The sequence below is a fragment of the Hemicordylus capensis genome, chromosome 3 (assembly GCF_027244095.1).
Source record: "Hemicordylus capensis ecotype Gifberg chromosome 3, rHemCap1.1.pri, whole genome shotgun sequence".
NCBI classification, from domain to species: domain Eukaryota; kingdom Metazoa; phylum Chordata; class Lepidosauria; order Squamata; family Cordylidae; genus Hemicordylus; species Hemicordylus capensis.
The window spans coordinates 243,898,408-243,923,572 of NC_069659.1; the positions used below are offsets into that span (position 1 = coordinate 243,898,408).

The following is a 25,165-nucleotide window of genomic DNA, read 5'->3' on the forward strand; positions in this document are numbered from 1 at the left end:
AGAATTTTGCCACCACTTTAGTGACCTCATTATTTTGGTCCTCGAGGCAGAAGTTCAAATACAAGGGGTTGGCTCTTCCTGGAAATTGCGCTAGCAAAGGGGATAGAAGTTCTTTCCTGGTATCACAGTAAAAAGAGCAATATAACAACACATGCAAAACCGTTTCAGGGAGGCCTGCACCAGAAGGGCATAAGCCAGAGTCTGGGAATCCCTTATCAAATCTTTTCTCCAAAAGGGCTGAGGGCAGCACATTCATACGGGCCCTAGTAAATGCCATCCTAAACTTTAAAAAGTGTAGGGATTGGGAAGCTAGATAACTAGCACCTCTATTCCCCAAAGGGGGTATGATCCCAAAAAATAAAGGAGAACAGGTCCTGTTTCCCCAAGAAACAAGATTCTGATGCTCAGTGTCATGGAGACATTGTAAGAGTATATGCTTTGCCTTCTCAATTCCCATAAGTAGAATTTCATAAAAGGTTAGTGGGCAGGGGTCTGCGAAGAGAGGGGTCGTGAGGGAGGAATGAGTCCCTTCAGGAGAAGGAGGATGCCGTTGTGTGAATTAGATGAGGAAACAAGATGAACAAGATCTGCTAACTCAGGGAGGGAGAGGGGGGGAGGGAGAGGGGGGAAGAAAGACAGAGGGGAAGAGCAAATGGAGGAGAGAGGAAGAGAGAAAAAGAAAAGAGGGGAGGAGAGAAAGAAGGAAGGGTTAGGGCTAGGGCTGGGTCCAAACCTGTAAGTGGCCTGAGGGGAACGAGCGGCCATGGCAGTGCCTATTAGCAGCAAGGAAGGGCCTCATTCAACCACTGCTGCTGTTTGGGGCTACCGAGGCCATTGGCGGACGGAGGCAGACAGTCAAGGGATGGACTCAGGCCTGTCAGCAGCCTGAGGGAAATGAGCGACCATGGCAGTGGCAGAAAGGAAGGGACTGGTCAACTACTGCTGCTCCTGCTCCTGTGGGGAGGAGCAGGAGTGGGGCTTAGGTGAGGGGGAAGAGGTCTCTGGTGATATGGAGCTGCAGCTTGGCCAATAGACACCAGCAACGCTGCAGCTGTGACCAAGAGGGGTGAGGAGGATGGAAGCAACCGGATGGAGGAGGAGGAGCAGGAATGCAGCTCAGGTGAGGGTGGAGAGATCTCTGAGGCAAGGGGGGCTGTGGGGGGGTGAGGGGAGCAATCAAGTACTAGCACGCAGATGCTCTGTGTGGGTTAAGCTAGTTTTATTTATTGCAGTCCTCTCTCTCCCTTACTCCAAGGAGTCCAGACTCTGACACAACTCTTCCCCTTCTCATTTTATCTTCACAGCAACCCTGTGAGATAGGCTAGGCTGACAGAAAGTGACTGTTTCAAGGTCACCCTGTAAGCTTCATGGCTGAGCAGGGACCTGAACCTCTGACTCTCCCAGTCCAACCAGAGGTGAAGCTATAATAGACACACTTTATGTGTGACATCACATGCCAGAGCACCAGAGGGCCGGAGCTCATTCCCAGCTGATACTTCATTGTTTGGTGCTTGATGTCACATGCAAGGGACTACGCATGCGCACACACGCACACACACAGAGCCACAAAACCAGCAGAACCTCCAGGGAGTGAGTGAACACAGGCCTCTGCTTCCCTAACTATGCTCCTGAGCATAGCACTACACAACACTGGCTTTCTCTGGTTTGGAGGAAGCAGTAAGCTTTCTTATCCACTTTCCTCTGCTGAAACCAATAACAAACTTACCTACAAATAAATAATCTACAATATGTTAGTGGTCTTGGCTGAGCAAAGTGAAGCTTTTGCTTGTCATATATTTGGAACATAGGAACCTGCCTTCTACTGAGTCAGACTACTGGTCCATCTAGTTCAATATTGTCAATGCTGATTGGCAGTGGCTCTCCAAGGTTTCAGGCAGGAGTCTTTCTCAGCCCTACCTGGAGATGCCAGGCATTAAACCTGGCACCTTCTGCATGCAAAGCATTTGCTCTACCACTGAGCTATGGTCCTATCCTCAGTTACAGCCCCATACTTGCCTGTTTGGCATTATGTTTCTTTGTAATACTGTGAGGCTATTCACACATGCATGCAAAACCAGGCTAAGGGGGCCCAGCCCAGTTTTGCACGTTTGTGTGAACCGCTGGGATCAGACTTTATCTCAGCAGCTACACAGAGGCACACCTGCCTAAGTAGCCTCCTTTTAAAATGAGGCTAAGGCAGCGAGCACTCCCTTAACCTCATTTATTTGATTGTATGTCAGCCGTGGCTACTTACAGCCACGGCTGGCACACTGGGGGGAGGGAGGGGGATCCGGCCATGCAGGGTACCACTGCACATGTGCGGCAGCCTCCAAAATGGCCAAAGACTCCAGAACTGGGTGATTTTTACAAAAAAGGAAGGCACATGGGGGGAAGGGGGACCTCCACTGACCCCCCACCACCACCTTGGAGAAGCCCCCCAGAGAGGGTAAGTTAAAATAAAATTTTTAAAGGCTCAATGAGCCTGCAAACTGGTGTGTGTGTGTGTTCTGTCCAGGGTTGAGCTGAACTGGGGGTGATTCAGCTCAATCCCGAACCTTCAAACCGAACTAGTTTTATATCAAACCAGTTTGATATCAATGGTTTGATATCAATACACTGTGGCGCAGTGTATTGCACAGAGTTTCACATGCATAACTGTTTGCTCCATAGGCAGAAGTCATGGTTGTGTGCTCGGTGCAAGGAGCTCCTGGCTCTCAGGGACCAAGTTCGTTCCCTTCAGACCAAGGTGGCAGATCTGGAGAAGCTCAAAGAGGCAGAGAGGCATGCAGATGAGACCTTCAGGGATGTGGTAGAGGCATCCCACTCTAAGGCTGATAGCTCCTCTGCTGTCAGGAACAATGAAGATCTTGGGGAAGGAGAACATCAGTTTGAGGAAGAGGGAAATGCTCCTTTAGAAGGGACCCCTTCCATGGATGATGAGCCCAGATCCTCTTGCACAGGGGGTACTCCTCTGGGGGGTGGGGGCCTCCTTGTAGTTGGTGATTCATTCATTAGAGGTATAGAGAGATGTGTCTGTGACTGCGTGTGGTCCACTCAGTGACTCACTTGCCTGGTGTAAAGGTTGCAGACATCATGCAGCATCTAGATAGACTGTTACGCAGCACTAGGGAGAAGCCAGCTGTCATGGTGCACCTCAGCATCAACAATGTAGGGCAATGTAGTTGGGAAGTCCTGGAAGCCAAGTTTAGGCTGATAGGGAGCATATTGAAGTCCAGGACCCCCAAGGTAGCATTCTCAGTAATGCTACCTGTTCCACGTGCAGGATCAGAGAGACAGGCAGAGCTGAGGGGTTTCAATCTGTAGATGAGACATCGGTGCCAGGAGGAGGGGTTTAGCTTTGTTGGCACTGGGATACATTTGGGGGCAAGCAAAGCCTGTACCAAAGGGACAGGCTGCACTTGAACCAAGATAGAACCAGACTGCTGGTGCTTAAAATCAAAAAGGTTGCAGAGCAGCTTTTAAAATGACACCTGCAGAACAGCCGACAGATGCTGGGCAGTACTCAGTTTGGCAAATGCCATACCTTAAAGTGGGAGGGTGTAAAAGATACAGATGAAACAGAAAGGGACAGAATAGAACCACATAAAGAGCAGACAGAAGGCTGTGCCAGCTGGTCAAAGAGATCAAAGAACCAAAAGAAAGATAGTATACACAAGGTAAGAGATTCAGCATCTAGGTGCTCATATGCCAATGCCAGAAGCCTCCAGGGCAAGATGGGTGAACTGGAGTGCTTGGTTGCTAACGGAGAAATTGATATATTGGGCATAACAGAAACATGGTGGAACTGTGGAACACTGTTATACCTGGATATAAACTCTATAGAAAGGATTGGGAGGGGTGACTTGGAGGTGGAGTAGCACTGTGTGTTAAAGAAGGGATAGAATCTAAGGTAGAAAACCTAGGTGGAATGGAGTCCTCCACAGAAACCCTGTGGGTAACAATACAAGTCTATACAAGTAATGGGGCTATTCTGATGATCGGCAAAAATCGGGCTAGGAGAGCCTAGCCCGATTTTTGCTGATCGTAAGAACCACTGGGCTCGGCTGCGAGCCCAGTGGTTCTTGAGCGGTTAACCCGCTCAAGTACCCCTCCCCTTAGCCTGGGTTTGTGGAGTGAGCGCTCTGCAAACCCGGGCTATTTGATCGTGGGTAGCTGCGGTGCAGCTTTGTGCTGCAGCTACTCATTAGGAGACCCCCAGAGGGGAGGCTAAAAGACCCCTCCTGGCTCTGGGGGTCTCACCAGCATACCCTGTGCGCTCGCACAGGGCATGCTGGAGCTTGTGGGGGCCCCCGCCGGCTCCATCACGAAGCCGGCAATTGTGTGGGCGGCTGATCCAGCCTCCCAGGGCTCCCTCCCCGATCATGAGCGGGGCGAGCAAGCTTAGCCCGCTCTCCCCACTCACTTGAAGAAACCAGGTCTCACTGATCGTGAGACCTGGCTCAGAATGTGCTACTGATGATGTGCTATCACCCTCCAAATCAAACGGCTGACAGTGACTGGGAGCTTCAGAAGGAAATCAGGGAGGCATCAAGGAGAGACAGGAGAGGTAATGATGGGTGACTTCAATTACCCACACATAGACTGGGTAAATTCACAGTCAAGTAATGACAAAGAGATCAAATTTCTAGATACACTTAATACTGTGCCCTAGAACAGTTGGTCATGGAACCAACCAGAGAGAAGGCAACCTTAGACATAATCATGAGTGGCACCCAGGACTTGGTGTGTGATGTCAGTGTCATGGACTCTTTAAGGAACAGTGACCATGGTGCATTCAAATTCACCATACTGCAGAGCAAGAATCACCAAGGAAGTCTAACATAGACACTTTGAATTTCAGAAGAGAAAACTTCTCTAAAATGAGGAGTTCGGTGAAAAGAAAACTGAAAGGGAAAATCAGGAGAGTCACTTCAGTATTCATGGAATTTTCTTAAAATCACAATACTAGAAGGCCAGTTAGAATGTATACCAAAAAGGAGGGAAGGTACCACCAAGTCCGGGAGTATGCCAGCATGGCTAACAGGCAAAGTCAAGGAAGATATAAAGGGGAAGAAGACTTCCCTCAGAAAATGGAAATCCTGCCCAAATGAAGAGAACAGAAAGTAACACAAACTCTGGAAAAAGAAATGCAATGTGACAATAAGGGAAGTGAAATGAGAGTTTGATGAACATTTAACTAAAAGCATCAAGGGGAATAACAAAAGCTTATTTAAATGCATCAGAAGCAGGAAACCTGCCAGGGAGGTGACTGGACGCTTAGACAATGAGGGAGTGAAAGGGATTATTAAGGAGGATATGGAGGTTGCAGGGAAGCTAAATGAGTTCTTTGCATCTGTCTTCATGGCAGAGGATACTGAGCATATACCTATTCCTGAACCAGGCTTCTCAGGGACAGAGGCTAAAGAACAGAGTGAAATAGAAGTGGCAAGAGATGATGTTCTAAACTGTCTGGAAAAATTAAAAACTAGCAAATCACCAGGACCAGACAACATCCATCCAAGAGTCTTTAAAGAATTAAATTAGAAATTGCAAACCTCCTTGCAAAATAATATAACATCCCTACAATCAGGCTCTGTACTGGAAGACTGGGAAGTAGCAAATGCAACACCGATTTTCAAAAAGGGATTCAGGGGCGATCTGAGAAATTACAAGACAGTTAGTTTAACATCTGTTCCAGAAAAATTGATGGAAGGCATTCTCAAGGATAAAATTGTAAAGCACATAGAAGAACAGGCCCAGCAGGGGGAGGATCAGCATGGCTTCTGCAAAGGTAAATCTTGCCTCACAAACCTTTTGGAGTTCTTTGTGAGTGTCAACAAGTGTGTGGATAAAGGTGATCTGGTTGACATATTATACCTGGACTTCCAAAAAGCTTTCAAAAAAGCAGTTTGAGGAAGCAGTTTACTCTCTTGAGGAAACTTAGCAGTCATGGGATAAGAAGACAAGTACATGTGTGGATTGGTAACTGGTTGAAGGAGAGGAAACAGAGTGTAGGGATAAATGGAGAGTTTTCACAATGGAGGGAAGTAAGAAGTGTTGTCCCCCAGGGATCTGTACTAGGACAGGTGATTTTTAATTTATTCATAAATAATCTGGACATTAGGGTAAGCAGTGAGGTGGCAAAATTTGCAGATGACATGAAACTATTTAGGGTAGTGAAATCCAAAACAGATTGTGAGGAGCTCCAGAAGGATCTCTCCAAACTGGGGGAGTGGGCAACAAAATGGCAAATGCAGTTCAATGTTGGCAAGTGTAAAGTGATGCATATTGGGGCAAACCCCCCCCCCCCCGCCCCACTTCGCATATACGCTGATGGGATTTGAGCTATTGGTAACTGACCAGGACAGGGATCATGGGGTCATGGTGGAGTCATTGAAAGTGTCGACTCAACGTGTGGCAGCTGTGAAAAATGTCGATTCCATGCTAGGGATCATTAGGAAGCGGATTAAAAATAAAAATGTTAATATTATAATACCCTTTATACAAAACTATGGTGTGGCCACACTTGGAGTACTGCATACAATTCTGTTCACCACACCTTAAAAAGTACATTGTAGAACTAGAAAAGGTGCAGAATAAGGCAACCAAGATGATCGGGGTCTAGAGCACCTTCCTTATGAGGCAAGGCTACAACTCCTGGAACTTTTTAGTTTAGAAAAAAGACGACTGACGGGAGACATGATAGAGGTCTATAAAATCATGCCTGGTGTGAAGAAAGTGGATAGAGAGAAATTATTCTCCTTCTCACATAACACTAGAACCAGGAGTTATCCCATGAAATTAATGGCCAAGAAATTTATGACCAACAAACGGAAGTACTTTTTCACACAATGCATTCTCTGTCACAAGATGTGATGACTTTAAGAGGGGTTTGGATAACTTCATGTAGGAGAGGTCTATCAATGGCTACTAGTCTGAGGGCTATAGGCCACCTCCAGCCTCAGAGGCAAGATGCCTCTGAATACCCGTTGGAGGGGAGTAACAGCAGGAGAGAGGGCATACCCCAACTCTTGCCTGTGGGCTTCCAGCAGCATCTGGTGGGCCGGTGTGTGAAACAGGATGCTGGACTAGATGGGCCTTGGGTCTGATCCAGCAGAGCCATTCTTATGTTCTTATATGTAAAGATTAGTAAGATTCTGTAAGATTAGTTTGGATCAGTTTCAATTTGTGATTCCTGAGAATGTGCACAAGATGCTTGGAGCAGTACAACATACTACTTGTTCTCTGGATCCTTGCCCAACGTGGATGATTTCATCTTGCAGGGAGATAGTTTGGGCTGGCCCAGTTCAGTGTTCCCTCTAACAAGGATTCCCAGATGTTGATGACTACAACTCCCAGAATCCCCAGCTGCAATGGTTTTGCTTGGGATTGTGGGAATTGGAGACAACAACATCTGGGAATCCCTGTTAGCAGGAACACTGGCCTAGTTGATATCATTCATAGCTCACTGAGGGAGGGAAGGATACTACCTTGTTAGAAGGAGGCAGTGGTTAGACCCCTTCTTAAGAAGTCTACTCTGGATCCCTTGGTGATGGATAAATTTAGGTGATAGATAATTACCAAACCACAACCCTTGTTGTGGTTTGCACAAGATCTATCTATCTGTGCCTGTCTGTCTTTCTATCTATCTGATTTATCAAATTTATACACCACCCCAAACTTTTGACTCTGGGTGGTTTACAGCGACATAAAACAGGTTAAAACAGAAAATAAAAACCTTAAAACAATTTAATGAAAGTTAATGAAAGTAATTCAAGTTGATAGAGAGGATGGTGGCTAACCAGCATCAAGCGGTCTTGGAGGAAACAGATTATCTAGACCCATTTCAAACTGGCTTTAGGTTGGGCTATAGGTTTGAGATGGCCTTGGTCAGCCTGATAGATGACCTTCATTAGGGAATGAACAGAGGGATTGTAACTGTTGGTTCTTTTGGATCTCTCAGGAGCTTTCAGTGCCATTGACCATGGTGTCCTTCTGGATTGCCTGAGGGATTTGAGAGTTAGGAGGCACTGCTTTGAAAGAACCAGTGCACATAAAGAATGCTTGTCTAACTAGCTTCCATTGACAGTTAATGAGAAACCAGATTGTCTGCTCTTCATTGAAGTCTAGAGCCCTCTACTACTTCCAGCTTCTGAATAGAACAGAAATGAGGAAATTGGATTAAATGGTAAGAGTATTACTTAGATTTTAACTGAGCAATGATGAAGGATGCCTTCCTGTTTTACAGGTCCACGGTCTGTTGTGTTTCTACAACATGCTTTTATTACAGATGCTTCCACCTGGATTTCTAACCTGCCCAACAATAGCTTTGGCTTCATCTTAGCTGATGCTGGTTTTGATGTTTGGTTGGGAAACAGCAGAGGGAACTCTTGGTCTTTAAATCACAAGACATTTAATACAAATGAGCAGAGGTTCTGGGAATTCAGGTAAGAAATTATGGAAATGCCTGGAGAAACTGATACTATTCACCTTTGTATCATATCTATGAAAATAATGTATGGGTCTAAAGGTTAAGTTTTGGAAGGGAGGTATATAAATCAAATAGATAGATAGAATAGAATAGAATAGAATTTAAAAAAAAAAAGTTGGATATGACTGAGGGAGCATGTGTTTATCCACATCATTGTCCTATTTGCATATTCATTGGAAGGTGCCTGCTTTTTACAAGAAATGTGCATAACTAAGAGGCACAAAATCCTGCCCCTTACCTTGCAATGCACCAATGTTTAAAGCACTAGTTTGCCAGCTCACTTTGAGTAGCTCACAGCTGAGTGTCATGGCCTAGCCCATCACAGCCCCCACTCACAATTGTCTCTCTACTGATGAGGTAGGGCTAGCAGCACTAGCCCCAGCTCATGGCACCTGAGAGGGCCATTGAGGTCTCCTGAGGAATCTCTCTTGGGGCCTGGGCTGCTTGAGGCAGCATCCTTGGAATCTGAGACCACTATAGAATTGGCCTCTTCCACACCATCACATACACCCCCATATCTGCATGCCAGAGCTGACAAAAACTCAGCAGGAGTAGACAGAGTAGAAGAGGAGTGGCAGATCTCAGAAGGCTGCCTCTTTAAGGCTTCCACTCTCCAGGCAGGCAGGCAGAGCCCAGCAGGGCTAGTCGGCAATACTTAAGGGCCCAGTCTGCCTCTGGCTGGTGTTTTATGTACTTAAAATATTTACACCCCACCCTTCCAATACACTACTGCTCAGGGAGGCTCACTTAATCAATAAAACAGATACACTACTGTGTATATATAAAAACAATATAAAATTAATAGAAATGAACTATAAACAAGTCTCAATTAAACCCAAATTTAAAACGACCTGCTAAAAAGTTACAACAGACCAGACATATTAAAATGCCTCTCTAAAGAGATGGGTCTTCAGCAGTTTCTTTAAAACCCTGAGGGAAGGAGTGTGGCAGCGCCGTTCCTGGAGGGCGTTCCGAAGCCAAGGGACCACAGCCGAAAAGGTCTTTTTGATGTTGAGTCAACTTGTTTCCTGGGATGTCACCAAAGCCCCGCAGACTGGCCTCAGCTTTGCCTTCACCTCAACTTTGTCTTTCCTTGCTTCCATGGGCAATCCGGACAGGACACTTGGCTGTTGGGAAACTGCAGTAAAAGAGTACAGGGAAATAGGCAGGGAAAGGGGGTGAGTTCAGATCCCCTAACCTTTTGTTGTGAAAATTATTCCCTCACCCCCTATTGCATATGTGAATGGGGCAGACACGGCTGATCCCCTCATATCTGTTTTTTTGGCTTTTCATTTCATTTGAAATTAAAAATTGCTCCAGAACAGCAGATCTTATTTATTTATTACTTCTCTATGTAAACCGCTTTGGAAACTTTGTTGAAAAGTGGTATATAAATATTTGTAGAAAAATAAAAGAAAAGATTGCCATATTTACATGCTACCATATGATCCAAGCTAGGCTAGTCTAGAACTAGAGATGAGAGCTGAGTTTCATAGATCCCATCCTTTAATCCTGCCTCTGCAGCATGGATTCAGTTCTTTAATTCCATCCCTAGAAAACGGCATGTGGACAGATTCCATTCACATTCTGCATGTGGAATATCCACATTCCTTTTTCAAATTCACTGAATGCATGCACACATAAAATGCTTAGTAAGGAGGAGGGGAGAGCATGGTAGCAGCAGCCAAGTATTTGTCAGCCACTCTGCCTTCACCACTCTCTTGTGGGTAAGGAGAGCTAGAAAACTGGCAGTCCCTCTCCCATAAAATCACTTCTGCAGCTGAGGCAGTGCCTTGGCATGTGCCAAGTAGTTGCTAAGGGCATACCTAACAACTCCATTTCAAACAAACACCACTGGAGTCCATACTTTTACAGCTGTCACAAGGTTTTGCCCAAAGCAAACTATGAAATAAACTTGGAGTTGCTTCCTCGGGTGAAGCCTCCAAGGAATTTCAAAACAAGTTCAAACAGTTTTGAGAAGACTAGCAAAACTTCAGATATGCAATTTTCTGATATGGAAACATTTCTGATATGGAAAGAGATATCAGAAAAGATGCTCAGCAAGCATGGAATAAAAAGGCACTGAAGGACATAGCAACATTTCATGTTCTTGCCTTCTCCCAACCTCTTGTTTAGCAGCTAGCTGTAGATGAGTGCTACATTTACTATGCTGATGCAATACAGAATCGTCTTGGTCATTTTTCCAATCCAAAGCATGCAGCCAACTAAGAAAGCACATTAATGTATGGTGTGAAGAACCCTTGTTGCATATATCATCTACCAACCTACCTTACCTACCTTCCTGCCTACCTACCAGTGTTCCCTCTAAGGTGTGCATGTGTGCACATGCTCACACATTTTTTGATGTCTGCTCAGTTAATTTTAGATCCCGCTCAGGATTAATCAGGTTTAATCAAGCTCCATTCTGAATATACATGTGCACACACTGCCTTGATACTGCCACCCAGAACAAAATTCATTCCACAGACAGATGAAAAAAAATAAGAGAGAACACTGCTGCCTACCTATCTAACTAGTGTGTCTACACATACACGCTCATGCCTTGAGCAAATAATTGGTATCCATTCCAAACAGATCTCAGCTATTTGCATCATGTTGATGATACTAAAAGAATAATCATTTTGCATCAGCTTGATTTGTATGATAACAAGCAAATCAAGAAACAAGAAGACTGGAAGCCAATCAGAAGGTAGTGCGAAAACCAGTCATCAAGGGAAAAACACGCCTCCAAAATAACGTTTGGAACCCTCAAAACATTCTGACTCAGAATGGGATTATTCTGTTTCAAGCTTGAAACAGGCTCTTCATTTGAAGGGAGTTCTGTTTTAGTATAAAATACTTGAAACAGCCCATTTCAAGTTGGAACATTTTGAGCTCAAAACATTCTGCACATCCCTTGTATATACAGTAGGCCCTCCCTTGATATACATCCCACATATCATAATGATGGCTGCTTTGATAGTATGCCATGATATAAAAGTGTGCATAAGCTATTACAAACTTTACTGTTATCACAGAGGTTTTTAAATAAGTGTCAAAAGAAAGTACAGATGAGAGTTCTGAACATGGTGGGGGGTGGGGGTGGGGATCTGATCTGTCACTTAGCCATTCACAGGAATCTGAAGAAAATAACAAAACCAAAAGTAGCTTATATGTTCCAGTGTTTGGGTTGTAACTGTATTCCCAGTTCCTAAAGGCCACATTTGATTGTAATGGGGAATCAGAGTTGAAGGATCCAGACCCAGAGGTTGCCAAACCTGTACATCCAAATGCGTAAAATCCTGGTCCCATCCAAAAAGTGACCTGAGGTTTCCCTTGTCAAATTCCAATTTGAAACCTCTGGTTGTAGTGAGTTTTTCTGCTTGTATCTGAGGTTTCCAGCCACTTGCTGTACATATGAATGTGGAACTGCAGGCTATGCTGGCTGAAACCGGAGCTGAGGGAGGAAGCTCCTCCCTCTCTCTGGCTATGATTAGCTGTCAGGGCTGTTCTGCATGCCAGAAGGAAGCTGGCACAACCACTGAATAGGCCTTGTTTCTTCAGAGATGAAGTTCAAAGAGTTTTATTTAACAGACTCAAGAATTAATGCATACAGCACCAGGAGCTTCTGATACCATCAACCATCTTATAGTTAGCACAATCTAACAGCAACAAGGAGCTTCTTCTTCCCAAGCACCTCCGGTGCTAAATGCCCCTCCAACAATAATTAATCTTACAGTCCCCACCATACTGTTAAACATATTTTGCTACACTTTAGAGCCTCTCTGGCCAGTGGTTGTGCTGCTATTATCTTACAGAAACTGGGAGACCAGAACCCAGAGTATTGGGTTCTTTTGGTTGGAATAAATTATTTTCCCACTGCTACCCAAGTGAGCTGCTGCAATTTAGTGGACTGATCCTATCCAGCATGGTCCACTTATCAGTTGAGGTAAGGCAGTTATCTCAAGTAATGGATTGCTGAAGACGATTGGGACCTTTGCCAACCTTGGCCACCTTGGCCTTGCCTCTACACCTGGCCTCACCACCATCGTGCTGCCCATCCACCTGCTGCTCCTGACCTCCTCTCCTCCCTTCCTGCCACCTCCCACTCTCCACCTGTTCAAAAGGCAAAGGGCCTTTGGAGCAGCAGGAAGTGATGGAAGGTGCTTCCATTTTGCCCTCTGCCAGGAGGCAGCAAAAAAGGAGAGGAGGAGGGCAACTGTAGTTGTAGTTGCCACCACCAATACCACTATGGTGCCACTGCTTCAAGCTAAGGAACCAGGGAGGAGGGGAGCTTTGTATTGGGAGTTCTCAGTCCAACCTTTTAAGCCTTTGGAACATGGGAGAGCATGAAGGGCTGCTGTCAGCAATGTCCCTCCTCTCCCCGGGCTCTTGCAAAGACTTGCAAGGGTCATATCCAGCCCTTGCAAACCTTTGCAAGGAGTTTGACGAGAGAAGGGGTACCACCAGCAGTTTCCTATAATGGCTCCACTGTAGGCAGCCCACCGGCCAGTCTCCTGTCCAGGACCCCCCCCTCCCTTTTGAACAGCTTGCAAGTGCCAGACTGGGAGCGATTGGGACCCAAGGCAATGAGAACAGGCAAGCAGACTCCTTTCTCAACATGTGCCCCCTTTAAACTGTGCAGGGGAAAGTTGGGCTGGCCCTTGGGAGAGCAGGACTGGGGCAAGATGATATTTGACACCCTGCCTCCAGTGTATCAATACCTTGGGCCACCCCTGTTCCTGGCTGCCCAGGAATTCAGCTGTCAACACGAAGGGCCTCTTTGGGACCAAGATATATGGCTGTGTGCAGAAGGGTACAAAAACCAAGGAGACCACCATATTACAGCTGTGCTCAAGTGCTAGTCAACCTGATAATCCCCTGCCTCCCATCCTAATGATTATCTGTTGGCCAGGAATGATTATCTGTTGGCCTGGATTAATTCTGGGACCATAGCCTGAATACTTCACATTTTAAGCAGTGACTCTTGGGAAGACAGATAAGAAATGTAGCTTGAGCCAAATTTCCATTCACTTATTTCCTTTTCTGCAAGAAAGGACGAAGGAAATCTGATGGTTGGCTCTAGTCTTGCTTTTGACAGACCTTTGGCCCTCTCCTTTTACAGAGAGGGAAGAAGGAAAAGAAAGGATATTAGCTCCCAAGATGCTTGGGCCTCCACATCTTTACCCCTTGTTACATCATAATTCAGTAGTCTGAATGAGGCTGTACAAGTCTGTGCCACTGGGGCAACTGGACTCTCTCTCAAGCAGAGACATGGAGTGCCATTCTCCTGCCACTGGGCTGCTGCAGTTCCAAAGCAAATTGGAAAAGAGGAGGCAGAGCTTCTGGAATCATCACCACCTGGATGGAGTTGCCAAAGTGGGAGTGGGAATGGAGGCAGGTGATATGAGGGCTTTCATGAGACAAAGCAATAGGCCAGGTTAACTTGATTACCCATCCTGAGGAGGAGGAGGAGGAGGAGGAGGAGGAGGAGGGTTGTAAGCCCCTTCTCTACACACTGAAGCATGAGGGTGAGGGCAGAGAGCACAGGCAGCCCACAGCATGAACCAGACAGTACCTCCTCTTGAGTAAAAGATCTCAGATTATTTCATCCCCTGCCAGTTCAAGTCTACCACATCATGTATATTCTTCTGCAGTTTGTGCTTTCAGTGTTCATATACATTGTTGTGTGTGTGTTTATTTCTATAGTCTTCATGAGATGGGATACTATGACATTCCAGCAGTGTTAAACTTTGTCTTGAATAAGACCGGGCAGGAACAGCTATATTATGTAGGACATTCTGAAGGCGCAACAATTGGTATGTTACAGAATGCTGTCTGTTTAACAAGAGTTTCACAATATGTTGTGAAAACATTATTTTGGGGTGGGGGCAATCAGAACTGAGAAGCCTTATGATCATGTTCTTCTTCCTTCCATGCACCCTAGTTTGCAATCCAGGCAAACACAAACCATAGTATGGCTGCTTGGATGAGCTATGAGCCAGGTTGGACAATATGTCTGCTGGCCTGTCTCACCTCCCCATTTTCACACTCTTCTGCTGATGCATAACTGTGAGGCAATTCCCGCATATGATTATGTGACAGCAGGTCAGCACAGCAAGTGGAGAGGAGATGTACTGTGAGCACACACATTCATCCCCCATATGATGCAGTTGGACTGATGGGTATCTCGTCCAAACCAATCCTATGGTTTGCCACTAACTTGGACCAGAAGTCCAGAACAGTGGTTTGCAAGGGGAGAGAAATAAATGCTGCAACCTCCCTCTTATTATTGTGATCACAATGTAGAATATTGATCCACAAGAGTCCCAGGCAATTCTGTTATTGTGCCTAAGTCATCAACAAAGATGACCAAATCTATGGGTCCCTTCGGCCATAATGTTTAACTACAGGTTCAACGGACCTGCAGTGTGCCTCTAGTCCCCCTCGGCACACTCCCAGATGATTATGATTTGCAGTCTGGGAGACTGCAAAGGGGGCGGAACTGGCTGTGCGGACTTCCTTCGACCCTGGAAGAAAAGCCGTGCCAGCCGATGGAAGTTAAGGGTCAGGAGGAGCGTCTTCCCTTAATTCCAGTTTGGGTGAGTTGCCCAATCTGGATGAAACATTGGAGCCTCCAGACCCTCAGTTTCATAAGTGTACCTTACTTACAACCAAGGATCAAATCAGAGATTTGGGGGAGGAATTGGAGCCACGGTTGGGTCCAGGAACCACAGTTCCGATAATTCGTACATCATGGAGGGCCAAACTGAGGTGGGTTTCCCTCAGATTTCCTGTGACATCTGAAGGTAGCCTATGTATCCTGCTTTACCTATGTCCCTTTATTGAAGTTGAATATTCTTTCCAGTTGCCCAGTGAAGGCACTGGAGTACACATCTCTCCCTCTTCTCTTAAAAAAGAAGAAGCAGCAGTAAACAGAGTTAAGCTATTCTTTCCCATCCCACGCCTACCATGCTGCTGCTACTACTGCTTTTCATTGTGTAGGAATGAGATATAATGTTACTGGCACTGCACCCCACTTAGAGGGACTATAGTGTTTGGGGTTCGGGGGGAATACATTTTTGTATCATCTGGCAAGGCTTTGCATATACCAACTTATTAAAGAAACTAGCAGTTGCTTATTTTGCTGACTAAAGATTTCTTTTATTTCTTCAGGGTTCATAGCCTTCTCTACTTGGCCAAAACTGGCAGACAGAATTAAAGTATTTTTTGCCTTGGGACCTATAACTACACTTACCTATACTTCAAACACTGTTATAAATTTTTTCTCAATTATTCCTAAAATATTGTTTCAAGTAAGTCTTTCTCACTGCCATTTATATAACCATCAATTTATGCATTGTCCAATCCTATACATATATACTACAGTTCTGGATTTGACATATAACTCTTTGAGGGCATAAATACAAAATTCAGTTGACACTTAATGCAGGCTAATCATTCCTGTGTTACCACATATGTTAAAAACACACCAAAAAACAGGCAAGCAATGAAGCCTGGCTAAATGAACCAGACCTGGCATGGAGTCTATTCTCTCTTGGGATATTTATACAACAGTAATCTTAATTCCTCTGTCAACTCACAATGGTTATTATAACATGTAATGTCATAGCTATGACATAACATGTTAAAATAGCCATTACAAATTGAGCAAGAAATTGTTGTGAAAGACATGCTGGCAATCTAGAACAGTTTAGAATAATCCCCAAAAAAGCTCCAGATTACTTAAACAGAACATTTAAGAAAAACAGAATAAAAGACATTTAGACTTTTTAACAAAATAGCCATACCAAAGTTATGGGCATAACTAAATGTGGGCTTAATTATAGAGGGAAGGCGGTAAGCAAAGCAACATTTCGCAATAACTTTCTAAAGATTAGATTAGAGGAGGACGTTTATGACAGGGCTGACTATTTGATTTGACTTAATGGTAACTAATTACAAATACCATAATTTTTTTCAGACCACACAGGACAACAAAGGAATATTTCATAACTTTGCATATGTGAAGAAGGCATTTGCTTCGTTCTGTACTTATCAACCAAAATTCTGTGCCAAACTTTTGTCTTTTGTGGCTGGATATAATATTCCCAATCTCAACATAGTAAGTGGGATATTATGATCTCTCTAACGCATTAAACCTATTAAGTGGGAATCTTGTTCTTATAAAACTCAAAGAATATCTGAGGTTGAGAATTTTCAGAATATCTGAAAAATGGCTACCACCCATCCCTGCTGCAAGGCTGTTACTACTACTACTACTACTTATATAATGCTTTCCCACAAACCTTCTCATTGCAATTTACATAGGAAAATGTAATAAGAAGATGGTTCACTGTCCCCAAAGGGCTCATGATCCAAAATGAAACACAACATAGGCACCAACAACCACTGGAAGGATGCTGTGCTGTACTACCACTTTTCATTGTCCAGGAATAGGATCTAATGCTTAGGATCCAAGCAGGACTATTCTGTTATGAGGGAAATCATTTTTGATCACTAGGAAGGCTTTGAATCTAACGACTTGTTAAATAAGCTAACGGTTGATTTCTTTGCTAGCTTAAGCTCTCTGTCTCTACCATATATGCAGTGAGTCTATTCACACAGTCACTGGAAAGTGGGTTAAGAAAGCTTAGCCCATTTTCCAGTGATCATGGGAACCACTGGGCTTGCAGGTGAGCCCAGTGCTGCCAAAGCGGCTAGCCCACCTAAAACACCCTCCCCTTAAGCGATGTTAACAGAGCAGGTGCTCTGTTAACCGTCTCTTCCTGCTCATGTGCCACCGCAGCATATGGCGACACATGAGTAGACCTCTGACCAGGAGACCGCAAGCAGCCTCCAGGTATTGGGGGTCCCCCACAAAGCCACACGTGCTTGCGTGGGGAATATCTGAGGTTGAGCCCAGGAAGAAAATTGGCCACCATCCATCCCTGCTTCAAGGCTGTTACTACTACTACTACTACTACTTATATAATGCTTTTCCAAAAACCTTCTCATAGCAATTTACATAGGAAAATGTCATAAGAGGATGGACTTGAACTTCCAGGGGGCGCACAGCCCCCAATCCCCACAGCCTCCACTGACTCCATGATGGAGATAGCAGTCATGTGGGCAGCCGATCCAGCCATCCAGGGCTACACGTTCGATTGTCTGCAGGGATCCGCCAGAAGCACTTCTTACGGATCACGAGAAGAGCTTCAGTAACTGCACTAGCTGTTTTACATCTAAGCAGCTTGTGAAGCTAACCTCTGCCTCCAGACAGGTTACAGACAGAGCAGGATTAACGTAGTAGCAAATGTAGCATTTGCTACGGGCCCTGCATTTCTGAGGGCCCCACATGCCCAGCTTGAACTGCCCCTTCTTCTTTCTGCTCTCTACTTAGTTGGTGCCGCTTCTCCATCCTCACTGCCTGCTGCTGACAAAAGTCTGTTGCCCTTGCAACAGAGATGCAAATGTTTCCCTTTTTGATGGAACTAAGGAAGGAAGGAAGGGGGGAGGGGTGGCGGCAGCAGATCAAACAGCCAAGAGCAGGGCGTTTGTCTGCCTGACAGTGGCGTGTAGCCGGGAGAACTGGGTGTTTAGCTAGATGCTAGATTCTATGACAGCAAATTAGAGTGGATTCGTGGTGTTTAATAGAAAATCTCATTAGCTATCATAGAATCCACACTCAGAATACCTCTGAAACAACAGAACCCTGTACCCCATTTGTTAGAAACCCATGGGGGTGGTTGGCACCCTATGTGCACTACACTACCACTCACTCTGGGCCACCCCAGCACCCCCCAAGTGCACTTATGGGGCTGCTGAAAGCTCCATGCATACCCTATGAGGAAAAACCTTAAAGACGCGTAAACTTTAACAATTCCCCAAAAATCAGCCCTCTGCCCAAATCCTTTGAAAAAAATTCAGGTAGCTTCCTTGACCCTACCTGGCACTACCACCAACCCCACACTTCTCTAGGCCACCCCTTTGCCCCCCACGTGAAGCTATACATTTGCTGACACCTCAATGCTTCTCTATGGGGAAAAACCTTAAAGACTCGTAAACTTCAACAATTCCCCCAAAATCAGCCCTCTGCCCAATCACTCTGAAATTGGGGAGGTAGCCTCCACCCATTAGGCACTACCACCCCACCCCACCCCACTCTTTTTGCCCAGATCCCATGCTATGCCCCTGAACTGCCCCAAAGACACTAAAACTTCAAAAATTCCCCAAAAATCAGCCCTTTGCCCAATTCCCCTGAAATTTGGGTGGTAGCCTCCACCCATTAGGTACTACCACCCCACCCCACTATTTTGCCCCTGGGACCCAAAATTCGAGCAGACGTCAAATCTCACCTTTTTGCATTGAAATCAATGGAGGCAAAAAGGCGGGAAATTCAAAGAGACGTCAGCCTGAATCACCTGAATTTTTCGGGCCCGAATCAGGGGTGATTCGGCTCGGGCCCGAAAAATATCGGGGGACATCGGGGGTGATTCGGTTCGGACCCGAATCACCCAAAATTGCTCGTTTCGGGCACAGATCGATCTGTGTCCGAAATTTTTTGCACATCCCTAAAAATGACCATCTTGACACCAATAGGCTGGAGAGGATTCCAGGCTGGAGTCGGTAAGGTTATTGTTTCCAAATCCTCAATTTGGGAAAGGTTGGAGCGAAATAAATAGGCATTACTTAAGTCAGTTGTTTTAGGGCGGGTTGGTTCTTATGAAAAAGCCAAGGAATGGGCTTTTTAAAAGAAAGTCAACTATTATAGCAAATGAAAATACTGAATTATTTTACTTTGCATAAATTAGTAAATAATTTCTGTTTTAATATTTATGTGCATTTTTAAAATTTAGGGCCCCTTTATAACATATGCTACAGGCCCCGCACTAGCTTAATCTGGCCCTGGTTACAGAGGATATATGTCAATTATAGTTAATGTACAACTTTACGATTTGCAATGCAAAGCCAAACTCAAATGAAATTGTCCAGAACAACAAAAAACGCAAACAAAAAAACCTCCTGTAATTCCCAAGTCCTATCAATTCAACTCTGTTGAGAAAATCTACCAGTGAAGTTTATTGGGGTTGAAAACCCCATTGCAGTGGCAGTGAACAATAATGAAGAAATGCTCCCAGCTCTAGGGGTGTGCAATTTGGATTTTTGGTGTTTCAGTTTGGACCTGAACCAAAACACCCCTGTTCTGTTCTGTGCCCGAATTTTGCCCACCCGAATCACCCCTGATTTGGTTTGGATTCGGATTAACCCGAATCCGAATCTGAATTGATTCAGATTAGAAAAAAGGGCCCTGGGGCCAAAATAGTGGGGTGGGGTGGTAGTTCCCAATGGGTGGATGCTATCACCCAAATTTCAGGGGGATTGGGCAAAGGGCTGATTTCTGGTGATTTTTTGAAGTTTTAGTGTCTTTGGGGCAGATTGGGGGCAGAACGTGGGATCTGGGCCAGAAGAGTGGGGTGGGGTGGTAGTGCCTAATGGGTGGAGGCTACCACCCCAATTGCAGAGTGATTGGGCAGAGGGCTGATTTTTGGTGAATTTCTGAAGTTTACGCATTTTTAAGGTTTTCCCCCATTAGGTAGAATGGAGGGTGTATCGCTTCACGTCAGGGGGGAAAGGGGTGGCCTAGAGTGGTATGGGGTTGGTGGTAGTGCCGGGTGGGGGCAAGGAAGCTACCTGAATTTTTTCAAAGGATTTGGGCAGAGGGCTGATTTTTGGTGAATTGTTGAAGTTCACATGTCTTTAAGGTTTAGATTCTATGATAGCAGATGAGAGTGGATTCATGATGTGTCATTGAAAATCTCATTTTCTATCACAGAATTCACACTCAGAACACCTCAGAAGCAACAAAACTCCAACAAATGAAATCACCAAAAAGCAGCCCTCTGCCTAAATCCTTTGAAAAAATTCAGGTAGCTTCCTTGCCCCTACCCCGCACCACCACCAACCCCACCCCACTCTAGGCCACCCCTTTCCCCCCGACGTGAAGTGATTATATCTAAAGGGGGGAAACCTTAAAAACACATAAACGTCAGAAATTCACCAAAAATCAGCCCTCTGACCAATCCCCCTGGAATTTGGGTGGTAGCCTCCACCCATTGGGCACTACCACCCTACCCCACTCTTCTGCCCCAGATCCCACTTTCTGCCCCCAATCTGCCCCATAGACACTAAAACTCTCAAAAAATCACCAAAAATCAGCCCTCTGCCCAATCACTCTGTAATTAGGGTGGTTGCCTCCACCCATTGGGCACTAACACCCCACTCCACTCTTTTGGCCCCAGGGCCTTTTCAATTAAAGTGAAAGGAAAGCAATTTCTGCATTGAAATCAATGGAGGCAAAAAGGCGGGAAATTCAAAGAGACGTCAAACTAAAAACGGAGGGGGAAGAAGAAGACAAGGCTGGCACTTTTCTAGGGCACAAAAAGGAGACCCAAAACACCTGAAAAATTCAGACCCGAAACAGGGGTGATTCGTTTCGGGTCCAAAATTTATTGGGACTCATTGGGGGTGAATCGGTTCGGCTCCGAATCACCCAAAATTGGTTGTTACGGGCACAGATCATTCTGTGCCCGAAACATTTTGCACATCCCTACCCGATGAGCTGTTTTCTGCTCTATTAAGTACTTCAAGCTGTTTCCCAAAAGAGAAAGGGAAGTGTGGATGCTCTTTATACTAAGCAGGGGGAGCACAACTGGCCCTAGTCAACCCCAGCACAGCATCTCTCCAGTGACTGTTACTGCTGTTTACCTTTTTGTTTGTTTTTGACTGTAGGCTGCTTTGGGGAAAAGGAACAATCTTCTGATTTCCCCCCCCCCCTATGTAAACTGCTTTAAGAACTTTTTTTTTTGTTGAGAAGTGGAATATAAATAATAGTGGCTCACATACTATGCAACATTCCATGGGCATTTTGCATGCTGTGGGAACTGCTTCATCTCCCAAATGCCAGCTGCCCTAAAGCACAGTTACACAAATCCTGAAATTGCACAAGGGAGTTGTTCAATCATTTCACATTGGAAATAATGGTCATGTGGTCATGCAACTTCCAAACACAATTTCAGCATTTGTGGAAATACACTCTAGTGCAACTTGCATTTGGAAGACTCAGCAGCCCTCGTAGAATCTTGCACGTTATATGAGCCAGTAGTAATTTTTTTTAAAAAAAACAACAACTGGAAATTCTTCACCTTTCCTTAACCCCAGTCCCCTCAAGCTGACTAGCTTTGAGCTGAGTTGGCTTCCAATGACTTAGTGGCAAATGGTGTTGGATAGAAGAATATACATAAATGGCAAACCTTCAAAATTTACCTCAGTGGTCATGCCTTTTCACTCTGAGATACATGTTATTGTTCTGGTACTTTCATAGGTCCTTAGATGCTTTTTCAGCTGCACAGAGATAGGGATGTGTGAGCCAGCTCAAAAGCAAGCCAGCTCAGCTCAAAGGCTCTCCCTTGAACCAGACTGGGGGGGAGCCAGTCTGGATGGTGTCAAGCCAAGCCCCTGCCTTATGATCCGGCTTGACGGGGATACTTGTAAAGGGGAATCCGGCAAGGATTCCCCTTTACAAGTAAAGATAAAATGCAAGGGAGGCAATGGAAAAGTCTTTCATTTGCTTTAAAAACCAAGCCATGGCTGGGGTAGCCGGGGATGGCATTGGCGTCAGGGGCTCCTTCCACCACCACCCCACCAGCCTCTCAAATGACACAGCAGCCCATTTCAGGCCTGGGATAGCAGCACCATGGCTTTGGTAGTGGGCACAATGGAGGCGGTGGGAACAGGGCTATCCCTAGAGCAGGGATTCACAGCGTTGGGTCCCCAGATGTTATTGGACTACAGCTCCCATAATCCCCAACCAAAGGCCACTGGGGCTGGGGATTATGGGAGTTGAGGTCCAATAGCATCTGGAGACCCAATGTTGAGAATCCCTGCCTTAGAGCATGGCAAGCATGGTGACTGCCCCAGGCCCCTCTCTGTTAACCCCCATTAGAATTAACTGGAAGTGGGGCCTGCACTGGCTGATTTGCACCTCGCCTCACACCCCGCCAGGGCTTTCTAAGAACAGACCTGGGTGGGAGCTCCTTTCATCACCCTGCCAGCCTCCCAAATGACCAGGCGGCCATGCTGTGGCCTGTTTCGGGCCTCTGTGCACTTGCACAGCTTGCCCAAATAACACAGGCAAAAGGACAGATAGAGATAGGAGATGTGTTGGGATGCGTGTTGTCTCTTTCTTTACATGACTGAAAAAACAGGAAGGTTTCCACAGACTGGGGTTTCTGTGGGTTTTTGCACTGGGTTGACACATTGGTATTTCTGCCAAGTGATATGATATCACTCCCCTGGCATGTGCTATCTCTGTTGGGAAACAACCGAGTTACCCAGTTCCTGGTGACACTGGGGACCCATGTATATGTGCACATACTTCTGCGTCCTTTATTGCTGAAGAACTGGTTTCAGGACCATGGTTTCAGGAGCAGCCACAGCAGAAAACCCAGGTTACGATTGTGGCAGAATTTGGACAACACAATGCCACCTTCAAACCTGAGGTTCCAGCAGCAAAACTCACTACAGACCAAAGGTTCAGATTGCAGTTTGAGGTCAGAAACCGCAGGTAGTTTGGGTGGTGAAACCACAGTTTTACGCATTCAGATGGCAAAACTAAACCTTTGGCATGGTTACTGCTGGTTTGGTGTTATTTCTGAAGGCAACCATAGTGTATTATTATGCAAAAAAGCGAGGAAAACACGGGAAACCCAGCGAAAAACAAAGGCTAATAAGCCAGAAACCATGTAGTAAATATATTAAGTTTATATACTATAGAACATATGAAACACATAGTCTGAGAGGTACAATATCACTGAGAGGATCAAACAATGGAAGAATCCACCACAATTTCCTGAATGGACATAGAAATATCCAACAATATTCAACAATGAACAATATGTATCAGGTATCCTCAATCAGGTATGCTTGTTTAAAGCTGTAGCTTCAGCTTTCCTTCTCCTCCTTGTTTAAATGTTTGGCTATTTTTTATATAGCATGGTCCTATGACATAAAATATGTTTACATGAAGATGGCTCAATGGAAAGGGTTAAATATAACACCACTCAAATGATTACATATGTTAGGTATCGTTGGAAAAAAGATTCCTCTAACATTTTAGGATCAATATGAGTCAGCTAATTAAGAGACAATGAGTTAAGTATACTATCACCTCTTTATTTTGAGTAATTACTCCTCTCTAGTCAATACAGTCAGCTAATTTAGAGGCAACGAGTTAAGTATACTATCACCCCTTCCCTTTGAGTAATCACTCTTCTCTTGATAATAGAGCTATAACACCTGTTGCCATTTACATGATATAAAAAGTCCCTGGTTTGCATCACAGGGATTACATAGAGTTGGCTATTCGGTAGGATCTTTTGAAATTCAAAAATCACCGTAGAGTGTAATGACACTATTGAAGAATACAAATGTAAGTAAATGTGTCTTTTTGATCTTTGTATTGCCCAGGCTGATGTATTTGGATAACATTTGTTGTATAGTAACAAAAAAACTCTTTTGAATATTTAGTTTCTTTTCTCCTGATGAAGCCCTGCCATAGCGGGAGGAAACAGGTCTACAACCTAGGACACCTGTTGGGATAACAAAGAGAAAACAAAGAGAAAACAGAGCAAGTAATACGAGCATATGTATTTTCATCCTGGACATTACCTTTGGCGTCATGCTTCTCATTGCCTTCTGACTCCTTAGACAGGACACCATTCATCTTGGGAATTAGATACATATTGTTCATTGTTGAATATTGTTGGATATTTCTATGTCCATTCAGGAAATTGTGGTGGATTCTTCCATTGTTTGATCCTCTCAGTGATATTGTACCTCTCAGACTATGTGTTTCATATGTTCTGTAGTATATGAACTTAATATATTTACTATAGTGTATTATTAGGCAGATCAAAAGTTAGTGGTGCACACCATTGGAAGCTTCAGGTTGCCCACCCCTGATATAAGAGGAAGCTGATACAGATGTCCAACAAGCCTTAATGCACGGGCACTTTCTAGACCATTGCAGGTGTGTGTGTGTGTGTGTAATATATAAATCAAAATCCCAACCCCAACGTGATTCAATAGATAAAACACTAAGAGTAGATATACTAAATATGGAAAAGAATAATGAAGTGATAATATAAAAAATCTAGTTATATCTTCATTGTTCTTTTTACTATTCAGTATGTTTATGTTTTATGTACAGGTTCCCTTTGTTTATTTTTATGTTTCTTTATTTTCATATGCAGTTCCCCAATGAAGAGCATATATCTCAGAACATGTTGGACTTCTGTAGTAGATAGATATCTTGGTGTACCAACTGATTACATCTTTTTTTTTGCTCTGCTTTTAGTGCTGCCTCCTTTTTTTCTTGTACTTTCTAGACCATGCCAGAATCACCACCAGATTCCCATAAGACCCTCTTGATCGATAACTATATAATAAAAGCTCTTTATTGAGAGACATCCATATTGATAATGGTTGCTTTATTTCAGAGCCGAATGGACGTATATGCTACCCATTCCCCCACTGGAACATCTCTCCAAAATATGTTCCATTGGCTCCAGGTATTTTTTTTCCTTTCAAATAATTTATTTGCTTACTTGTTTC

General features: G+C 44.7%; 1 protein-coding gene across 2 annotated transcripts in view; it reads left to right on the forward strand.

The window, feature by feature from the left end:
• The window catches only part of LOC128350741 (lipase member N-like), a 70,659-nt gene that overhangs the window by 39,898 nt on the left and 5,596 nt on the right, over positions 1-25,165 (forward strand). The window contains exons 5-9 of one of the 2 annotated variants that reach the window (XM_053309374.1): positions 8,249-8,447; positions 14,201-14,310; positions 15,668-15,807; positions 16,476-16,616; positions 25,051-25,122. In XM_053309374.1, coding sequence (XP_053165349.1) covers positions 8,249-8,447; positions 14,201-14,310; positions 15,668-15,807; positions 16,476-16,616; positions 25,051-25,122 — 662 coding nt within the window. The remainder of the gene's footprint in view (positions 1-8,248; positions 8,448-14,200; positions 14,311-15,667; positions 15,808-16,475; positions 16,617-25,050; positions 25,123-25,165) is intronic. The other variant, XM_053309375.1, reaches the window with a different exon arrangement.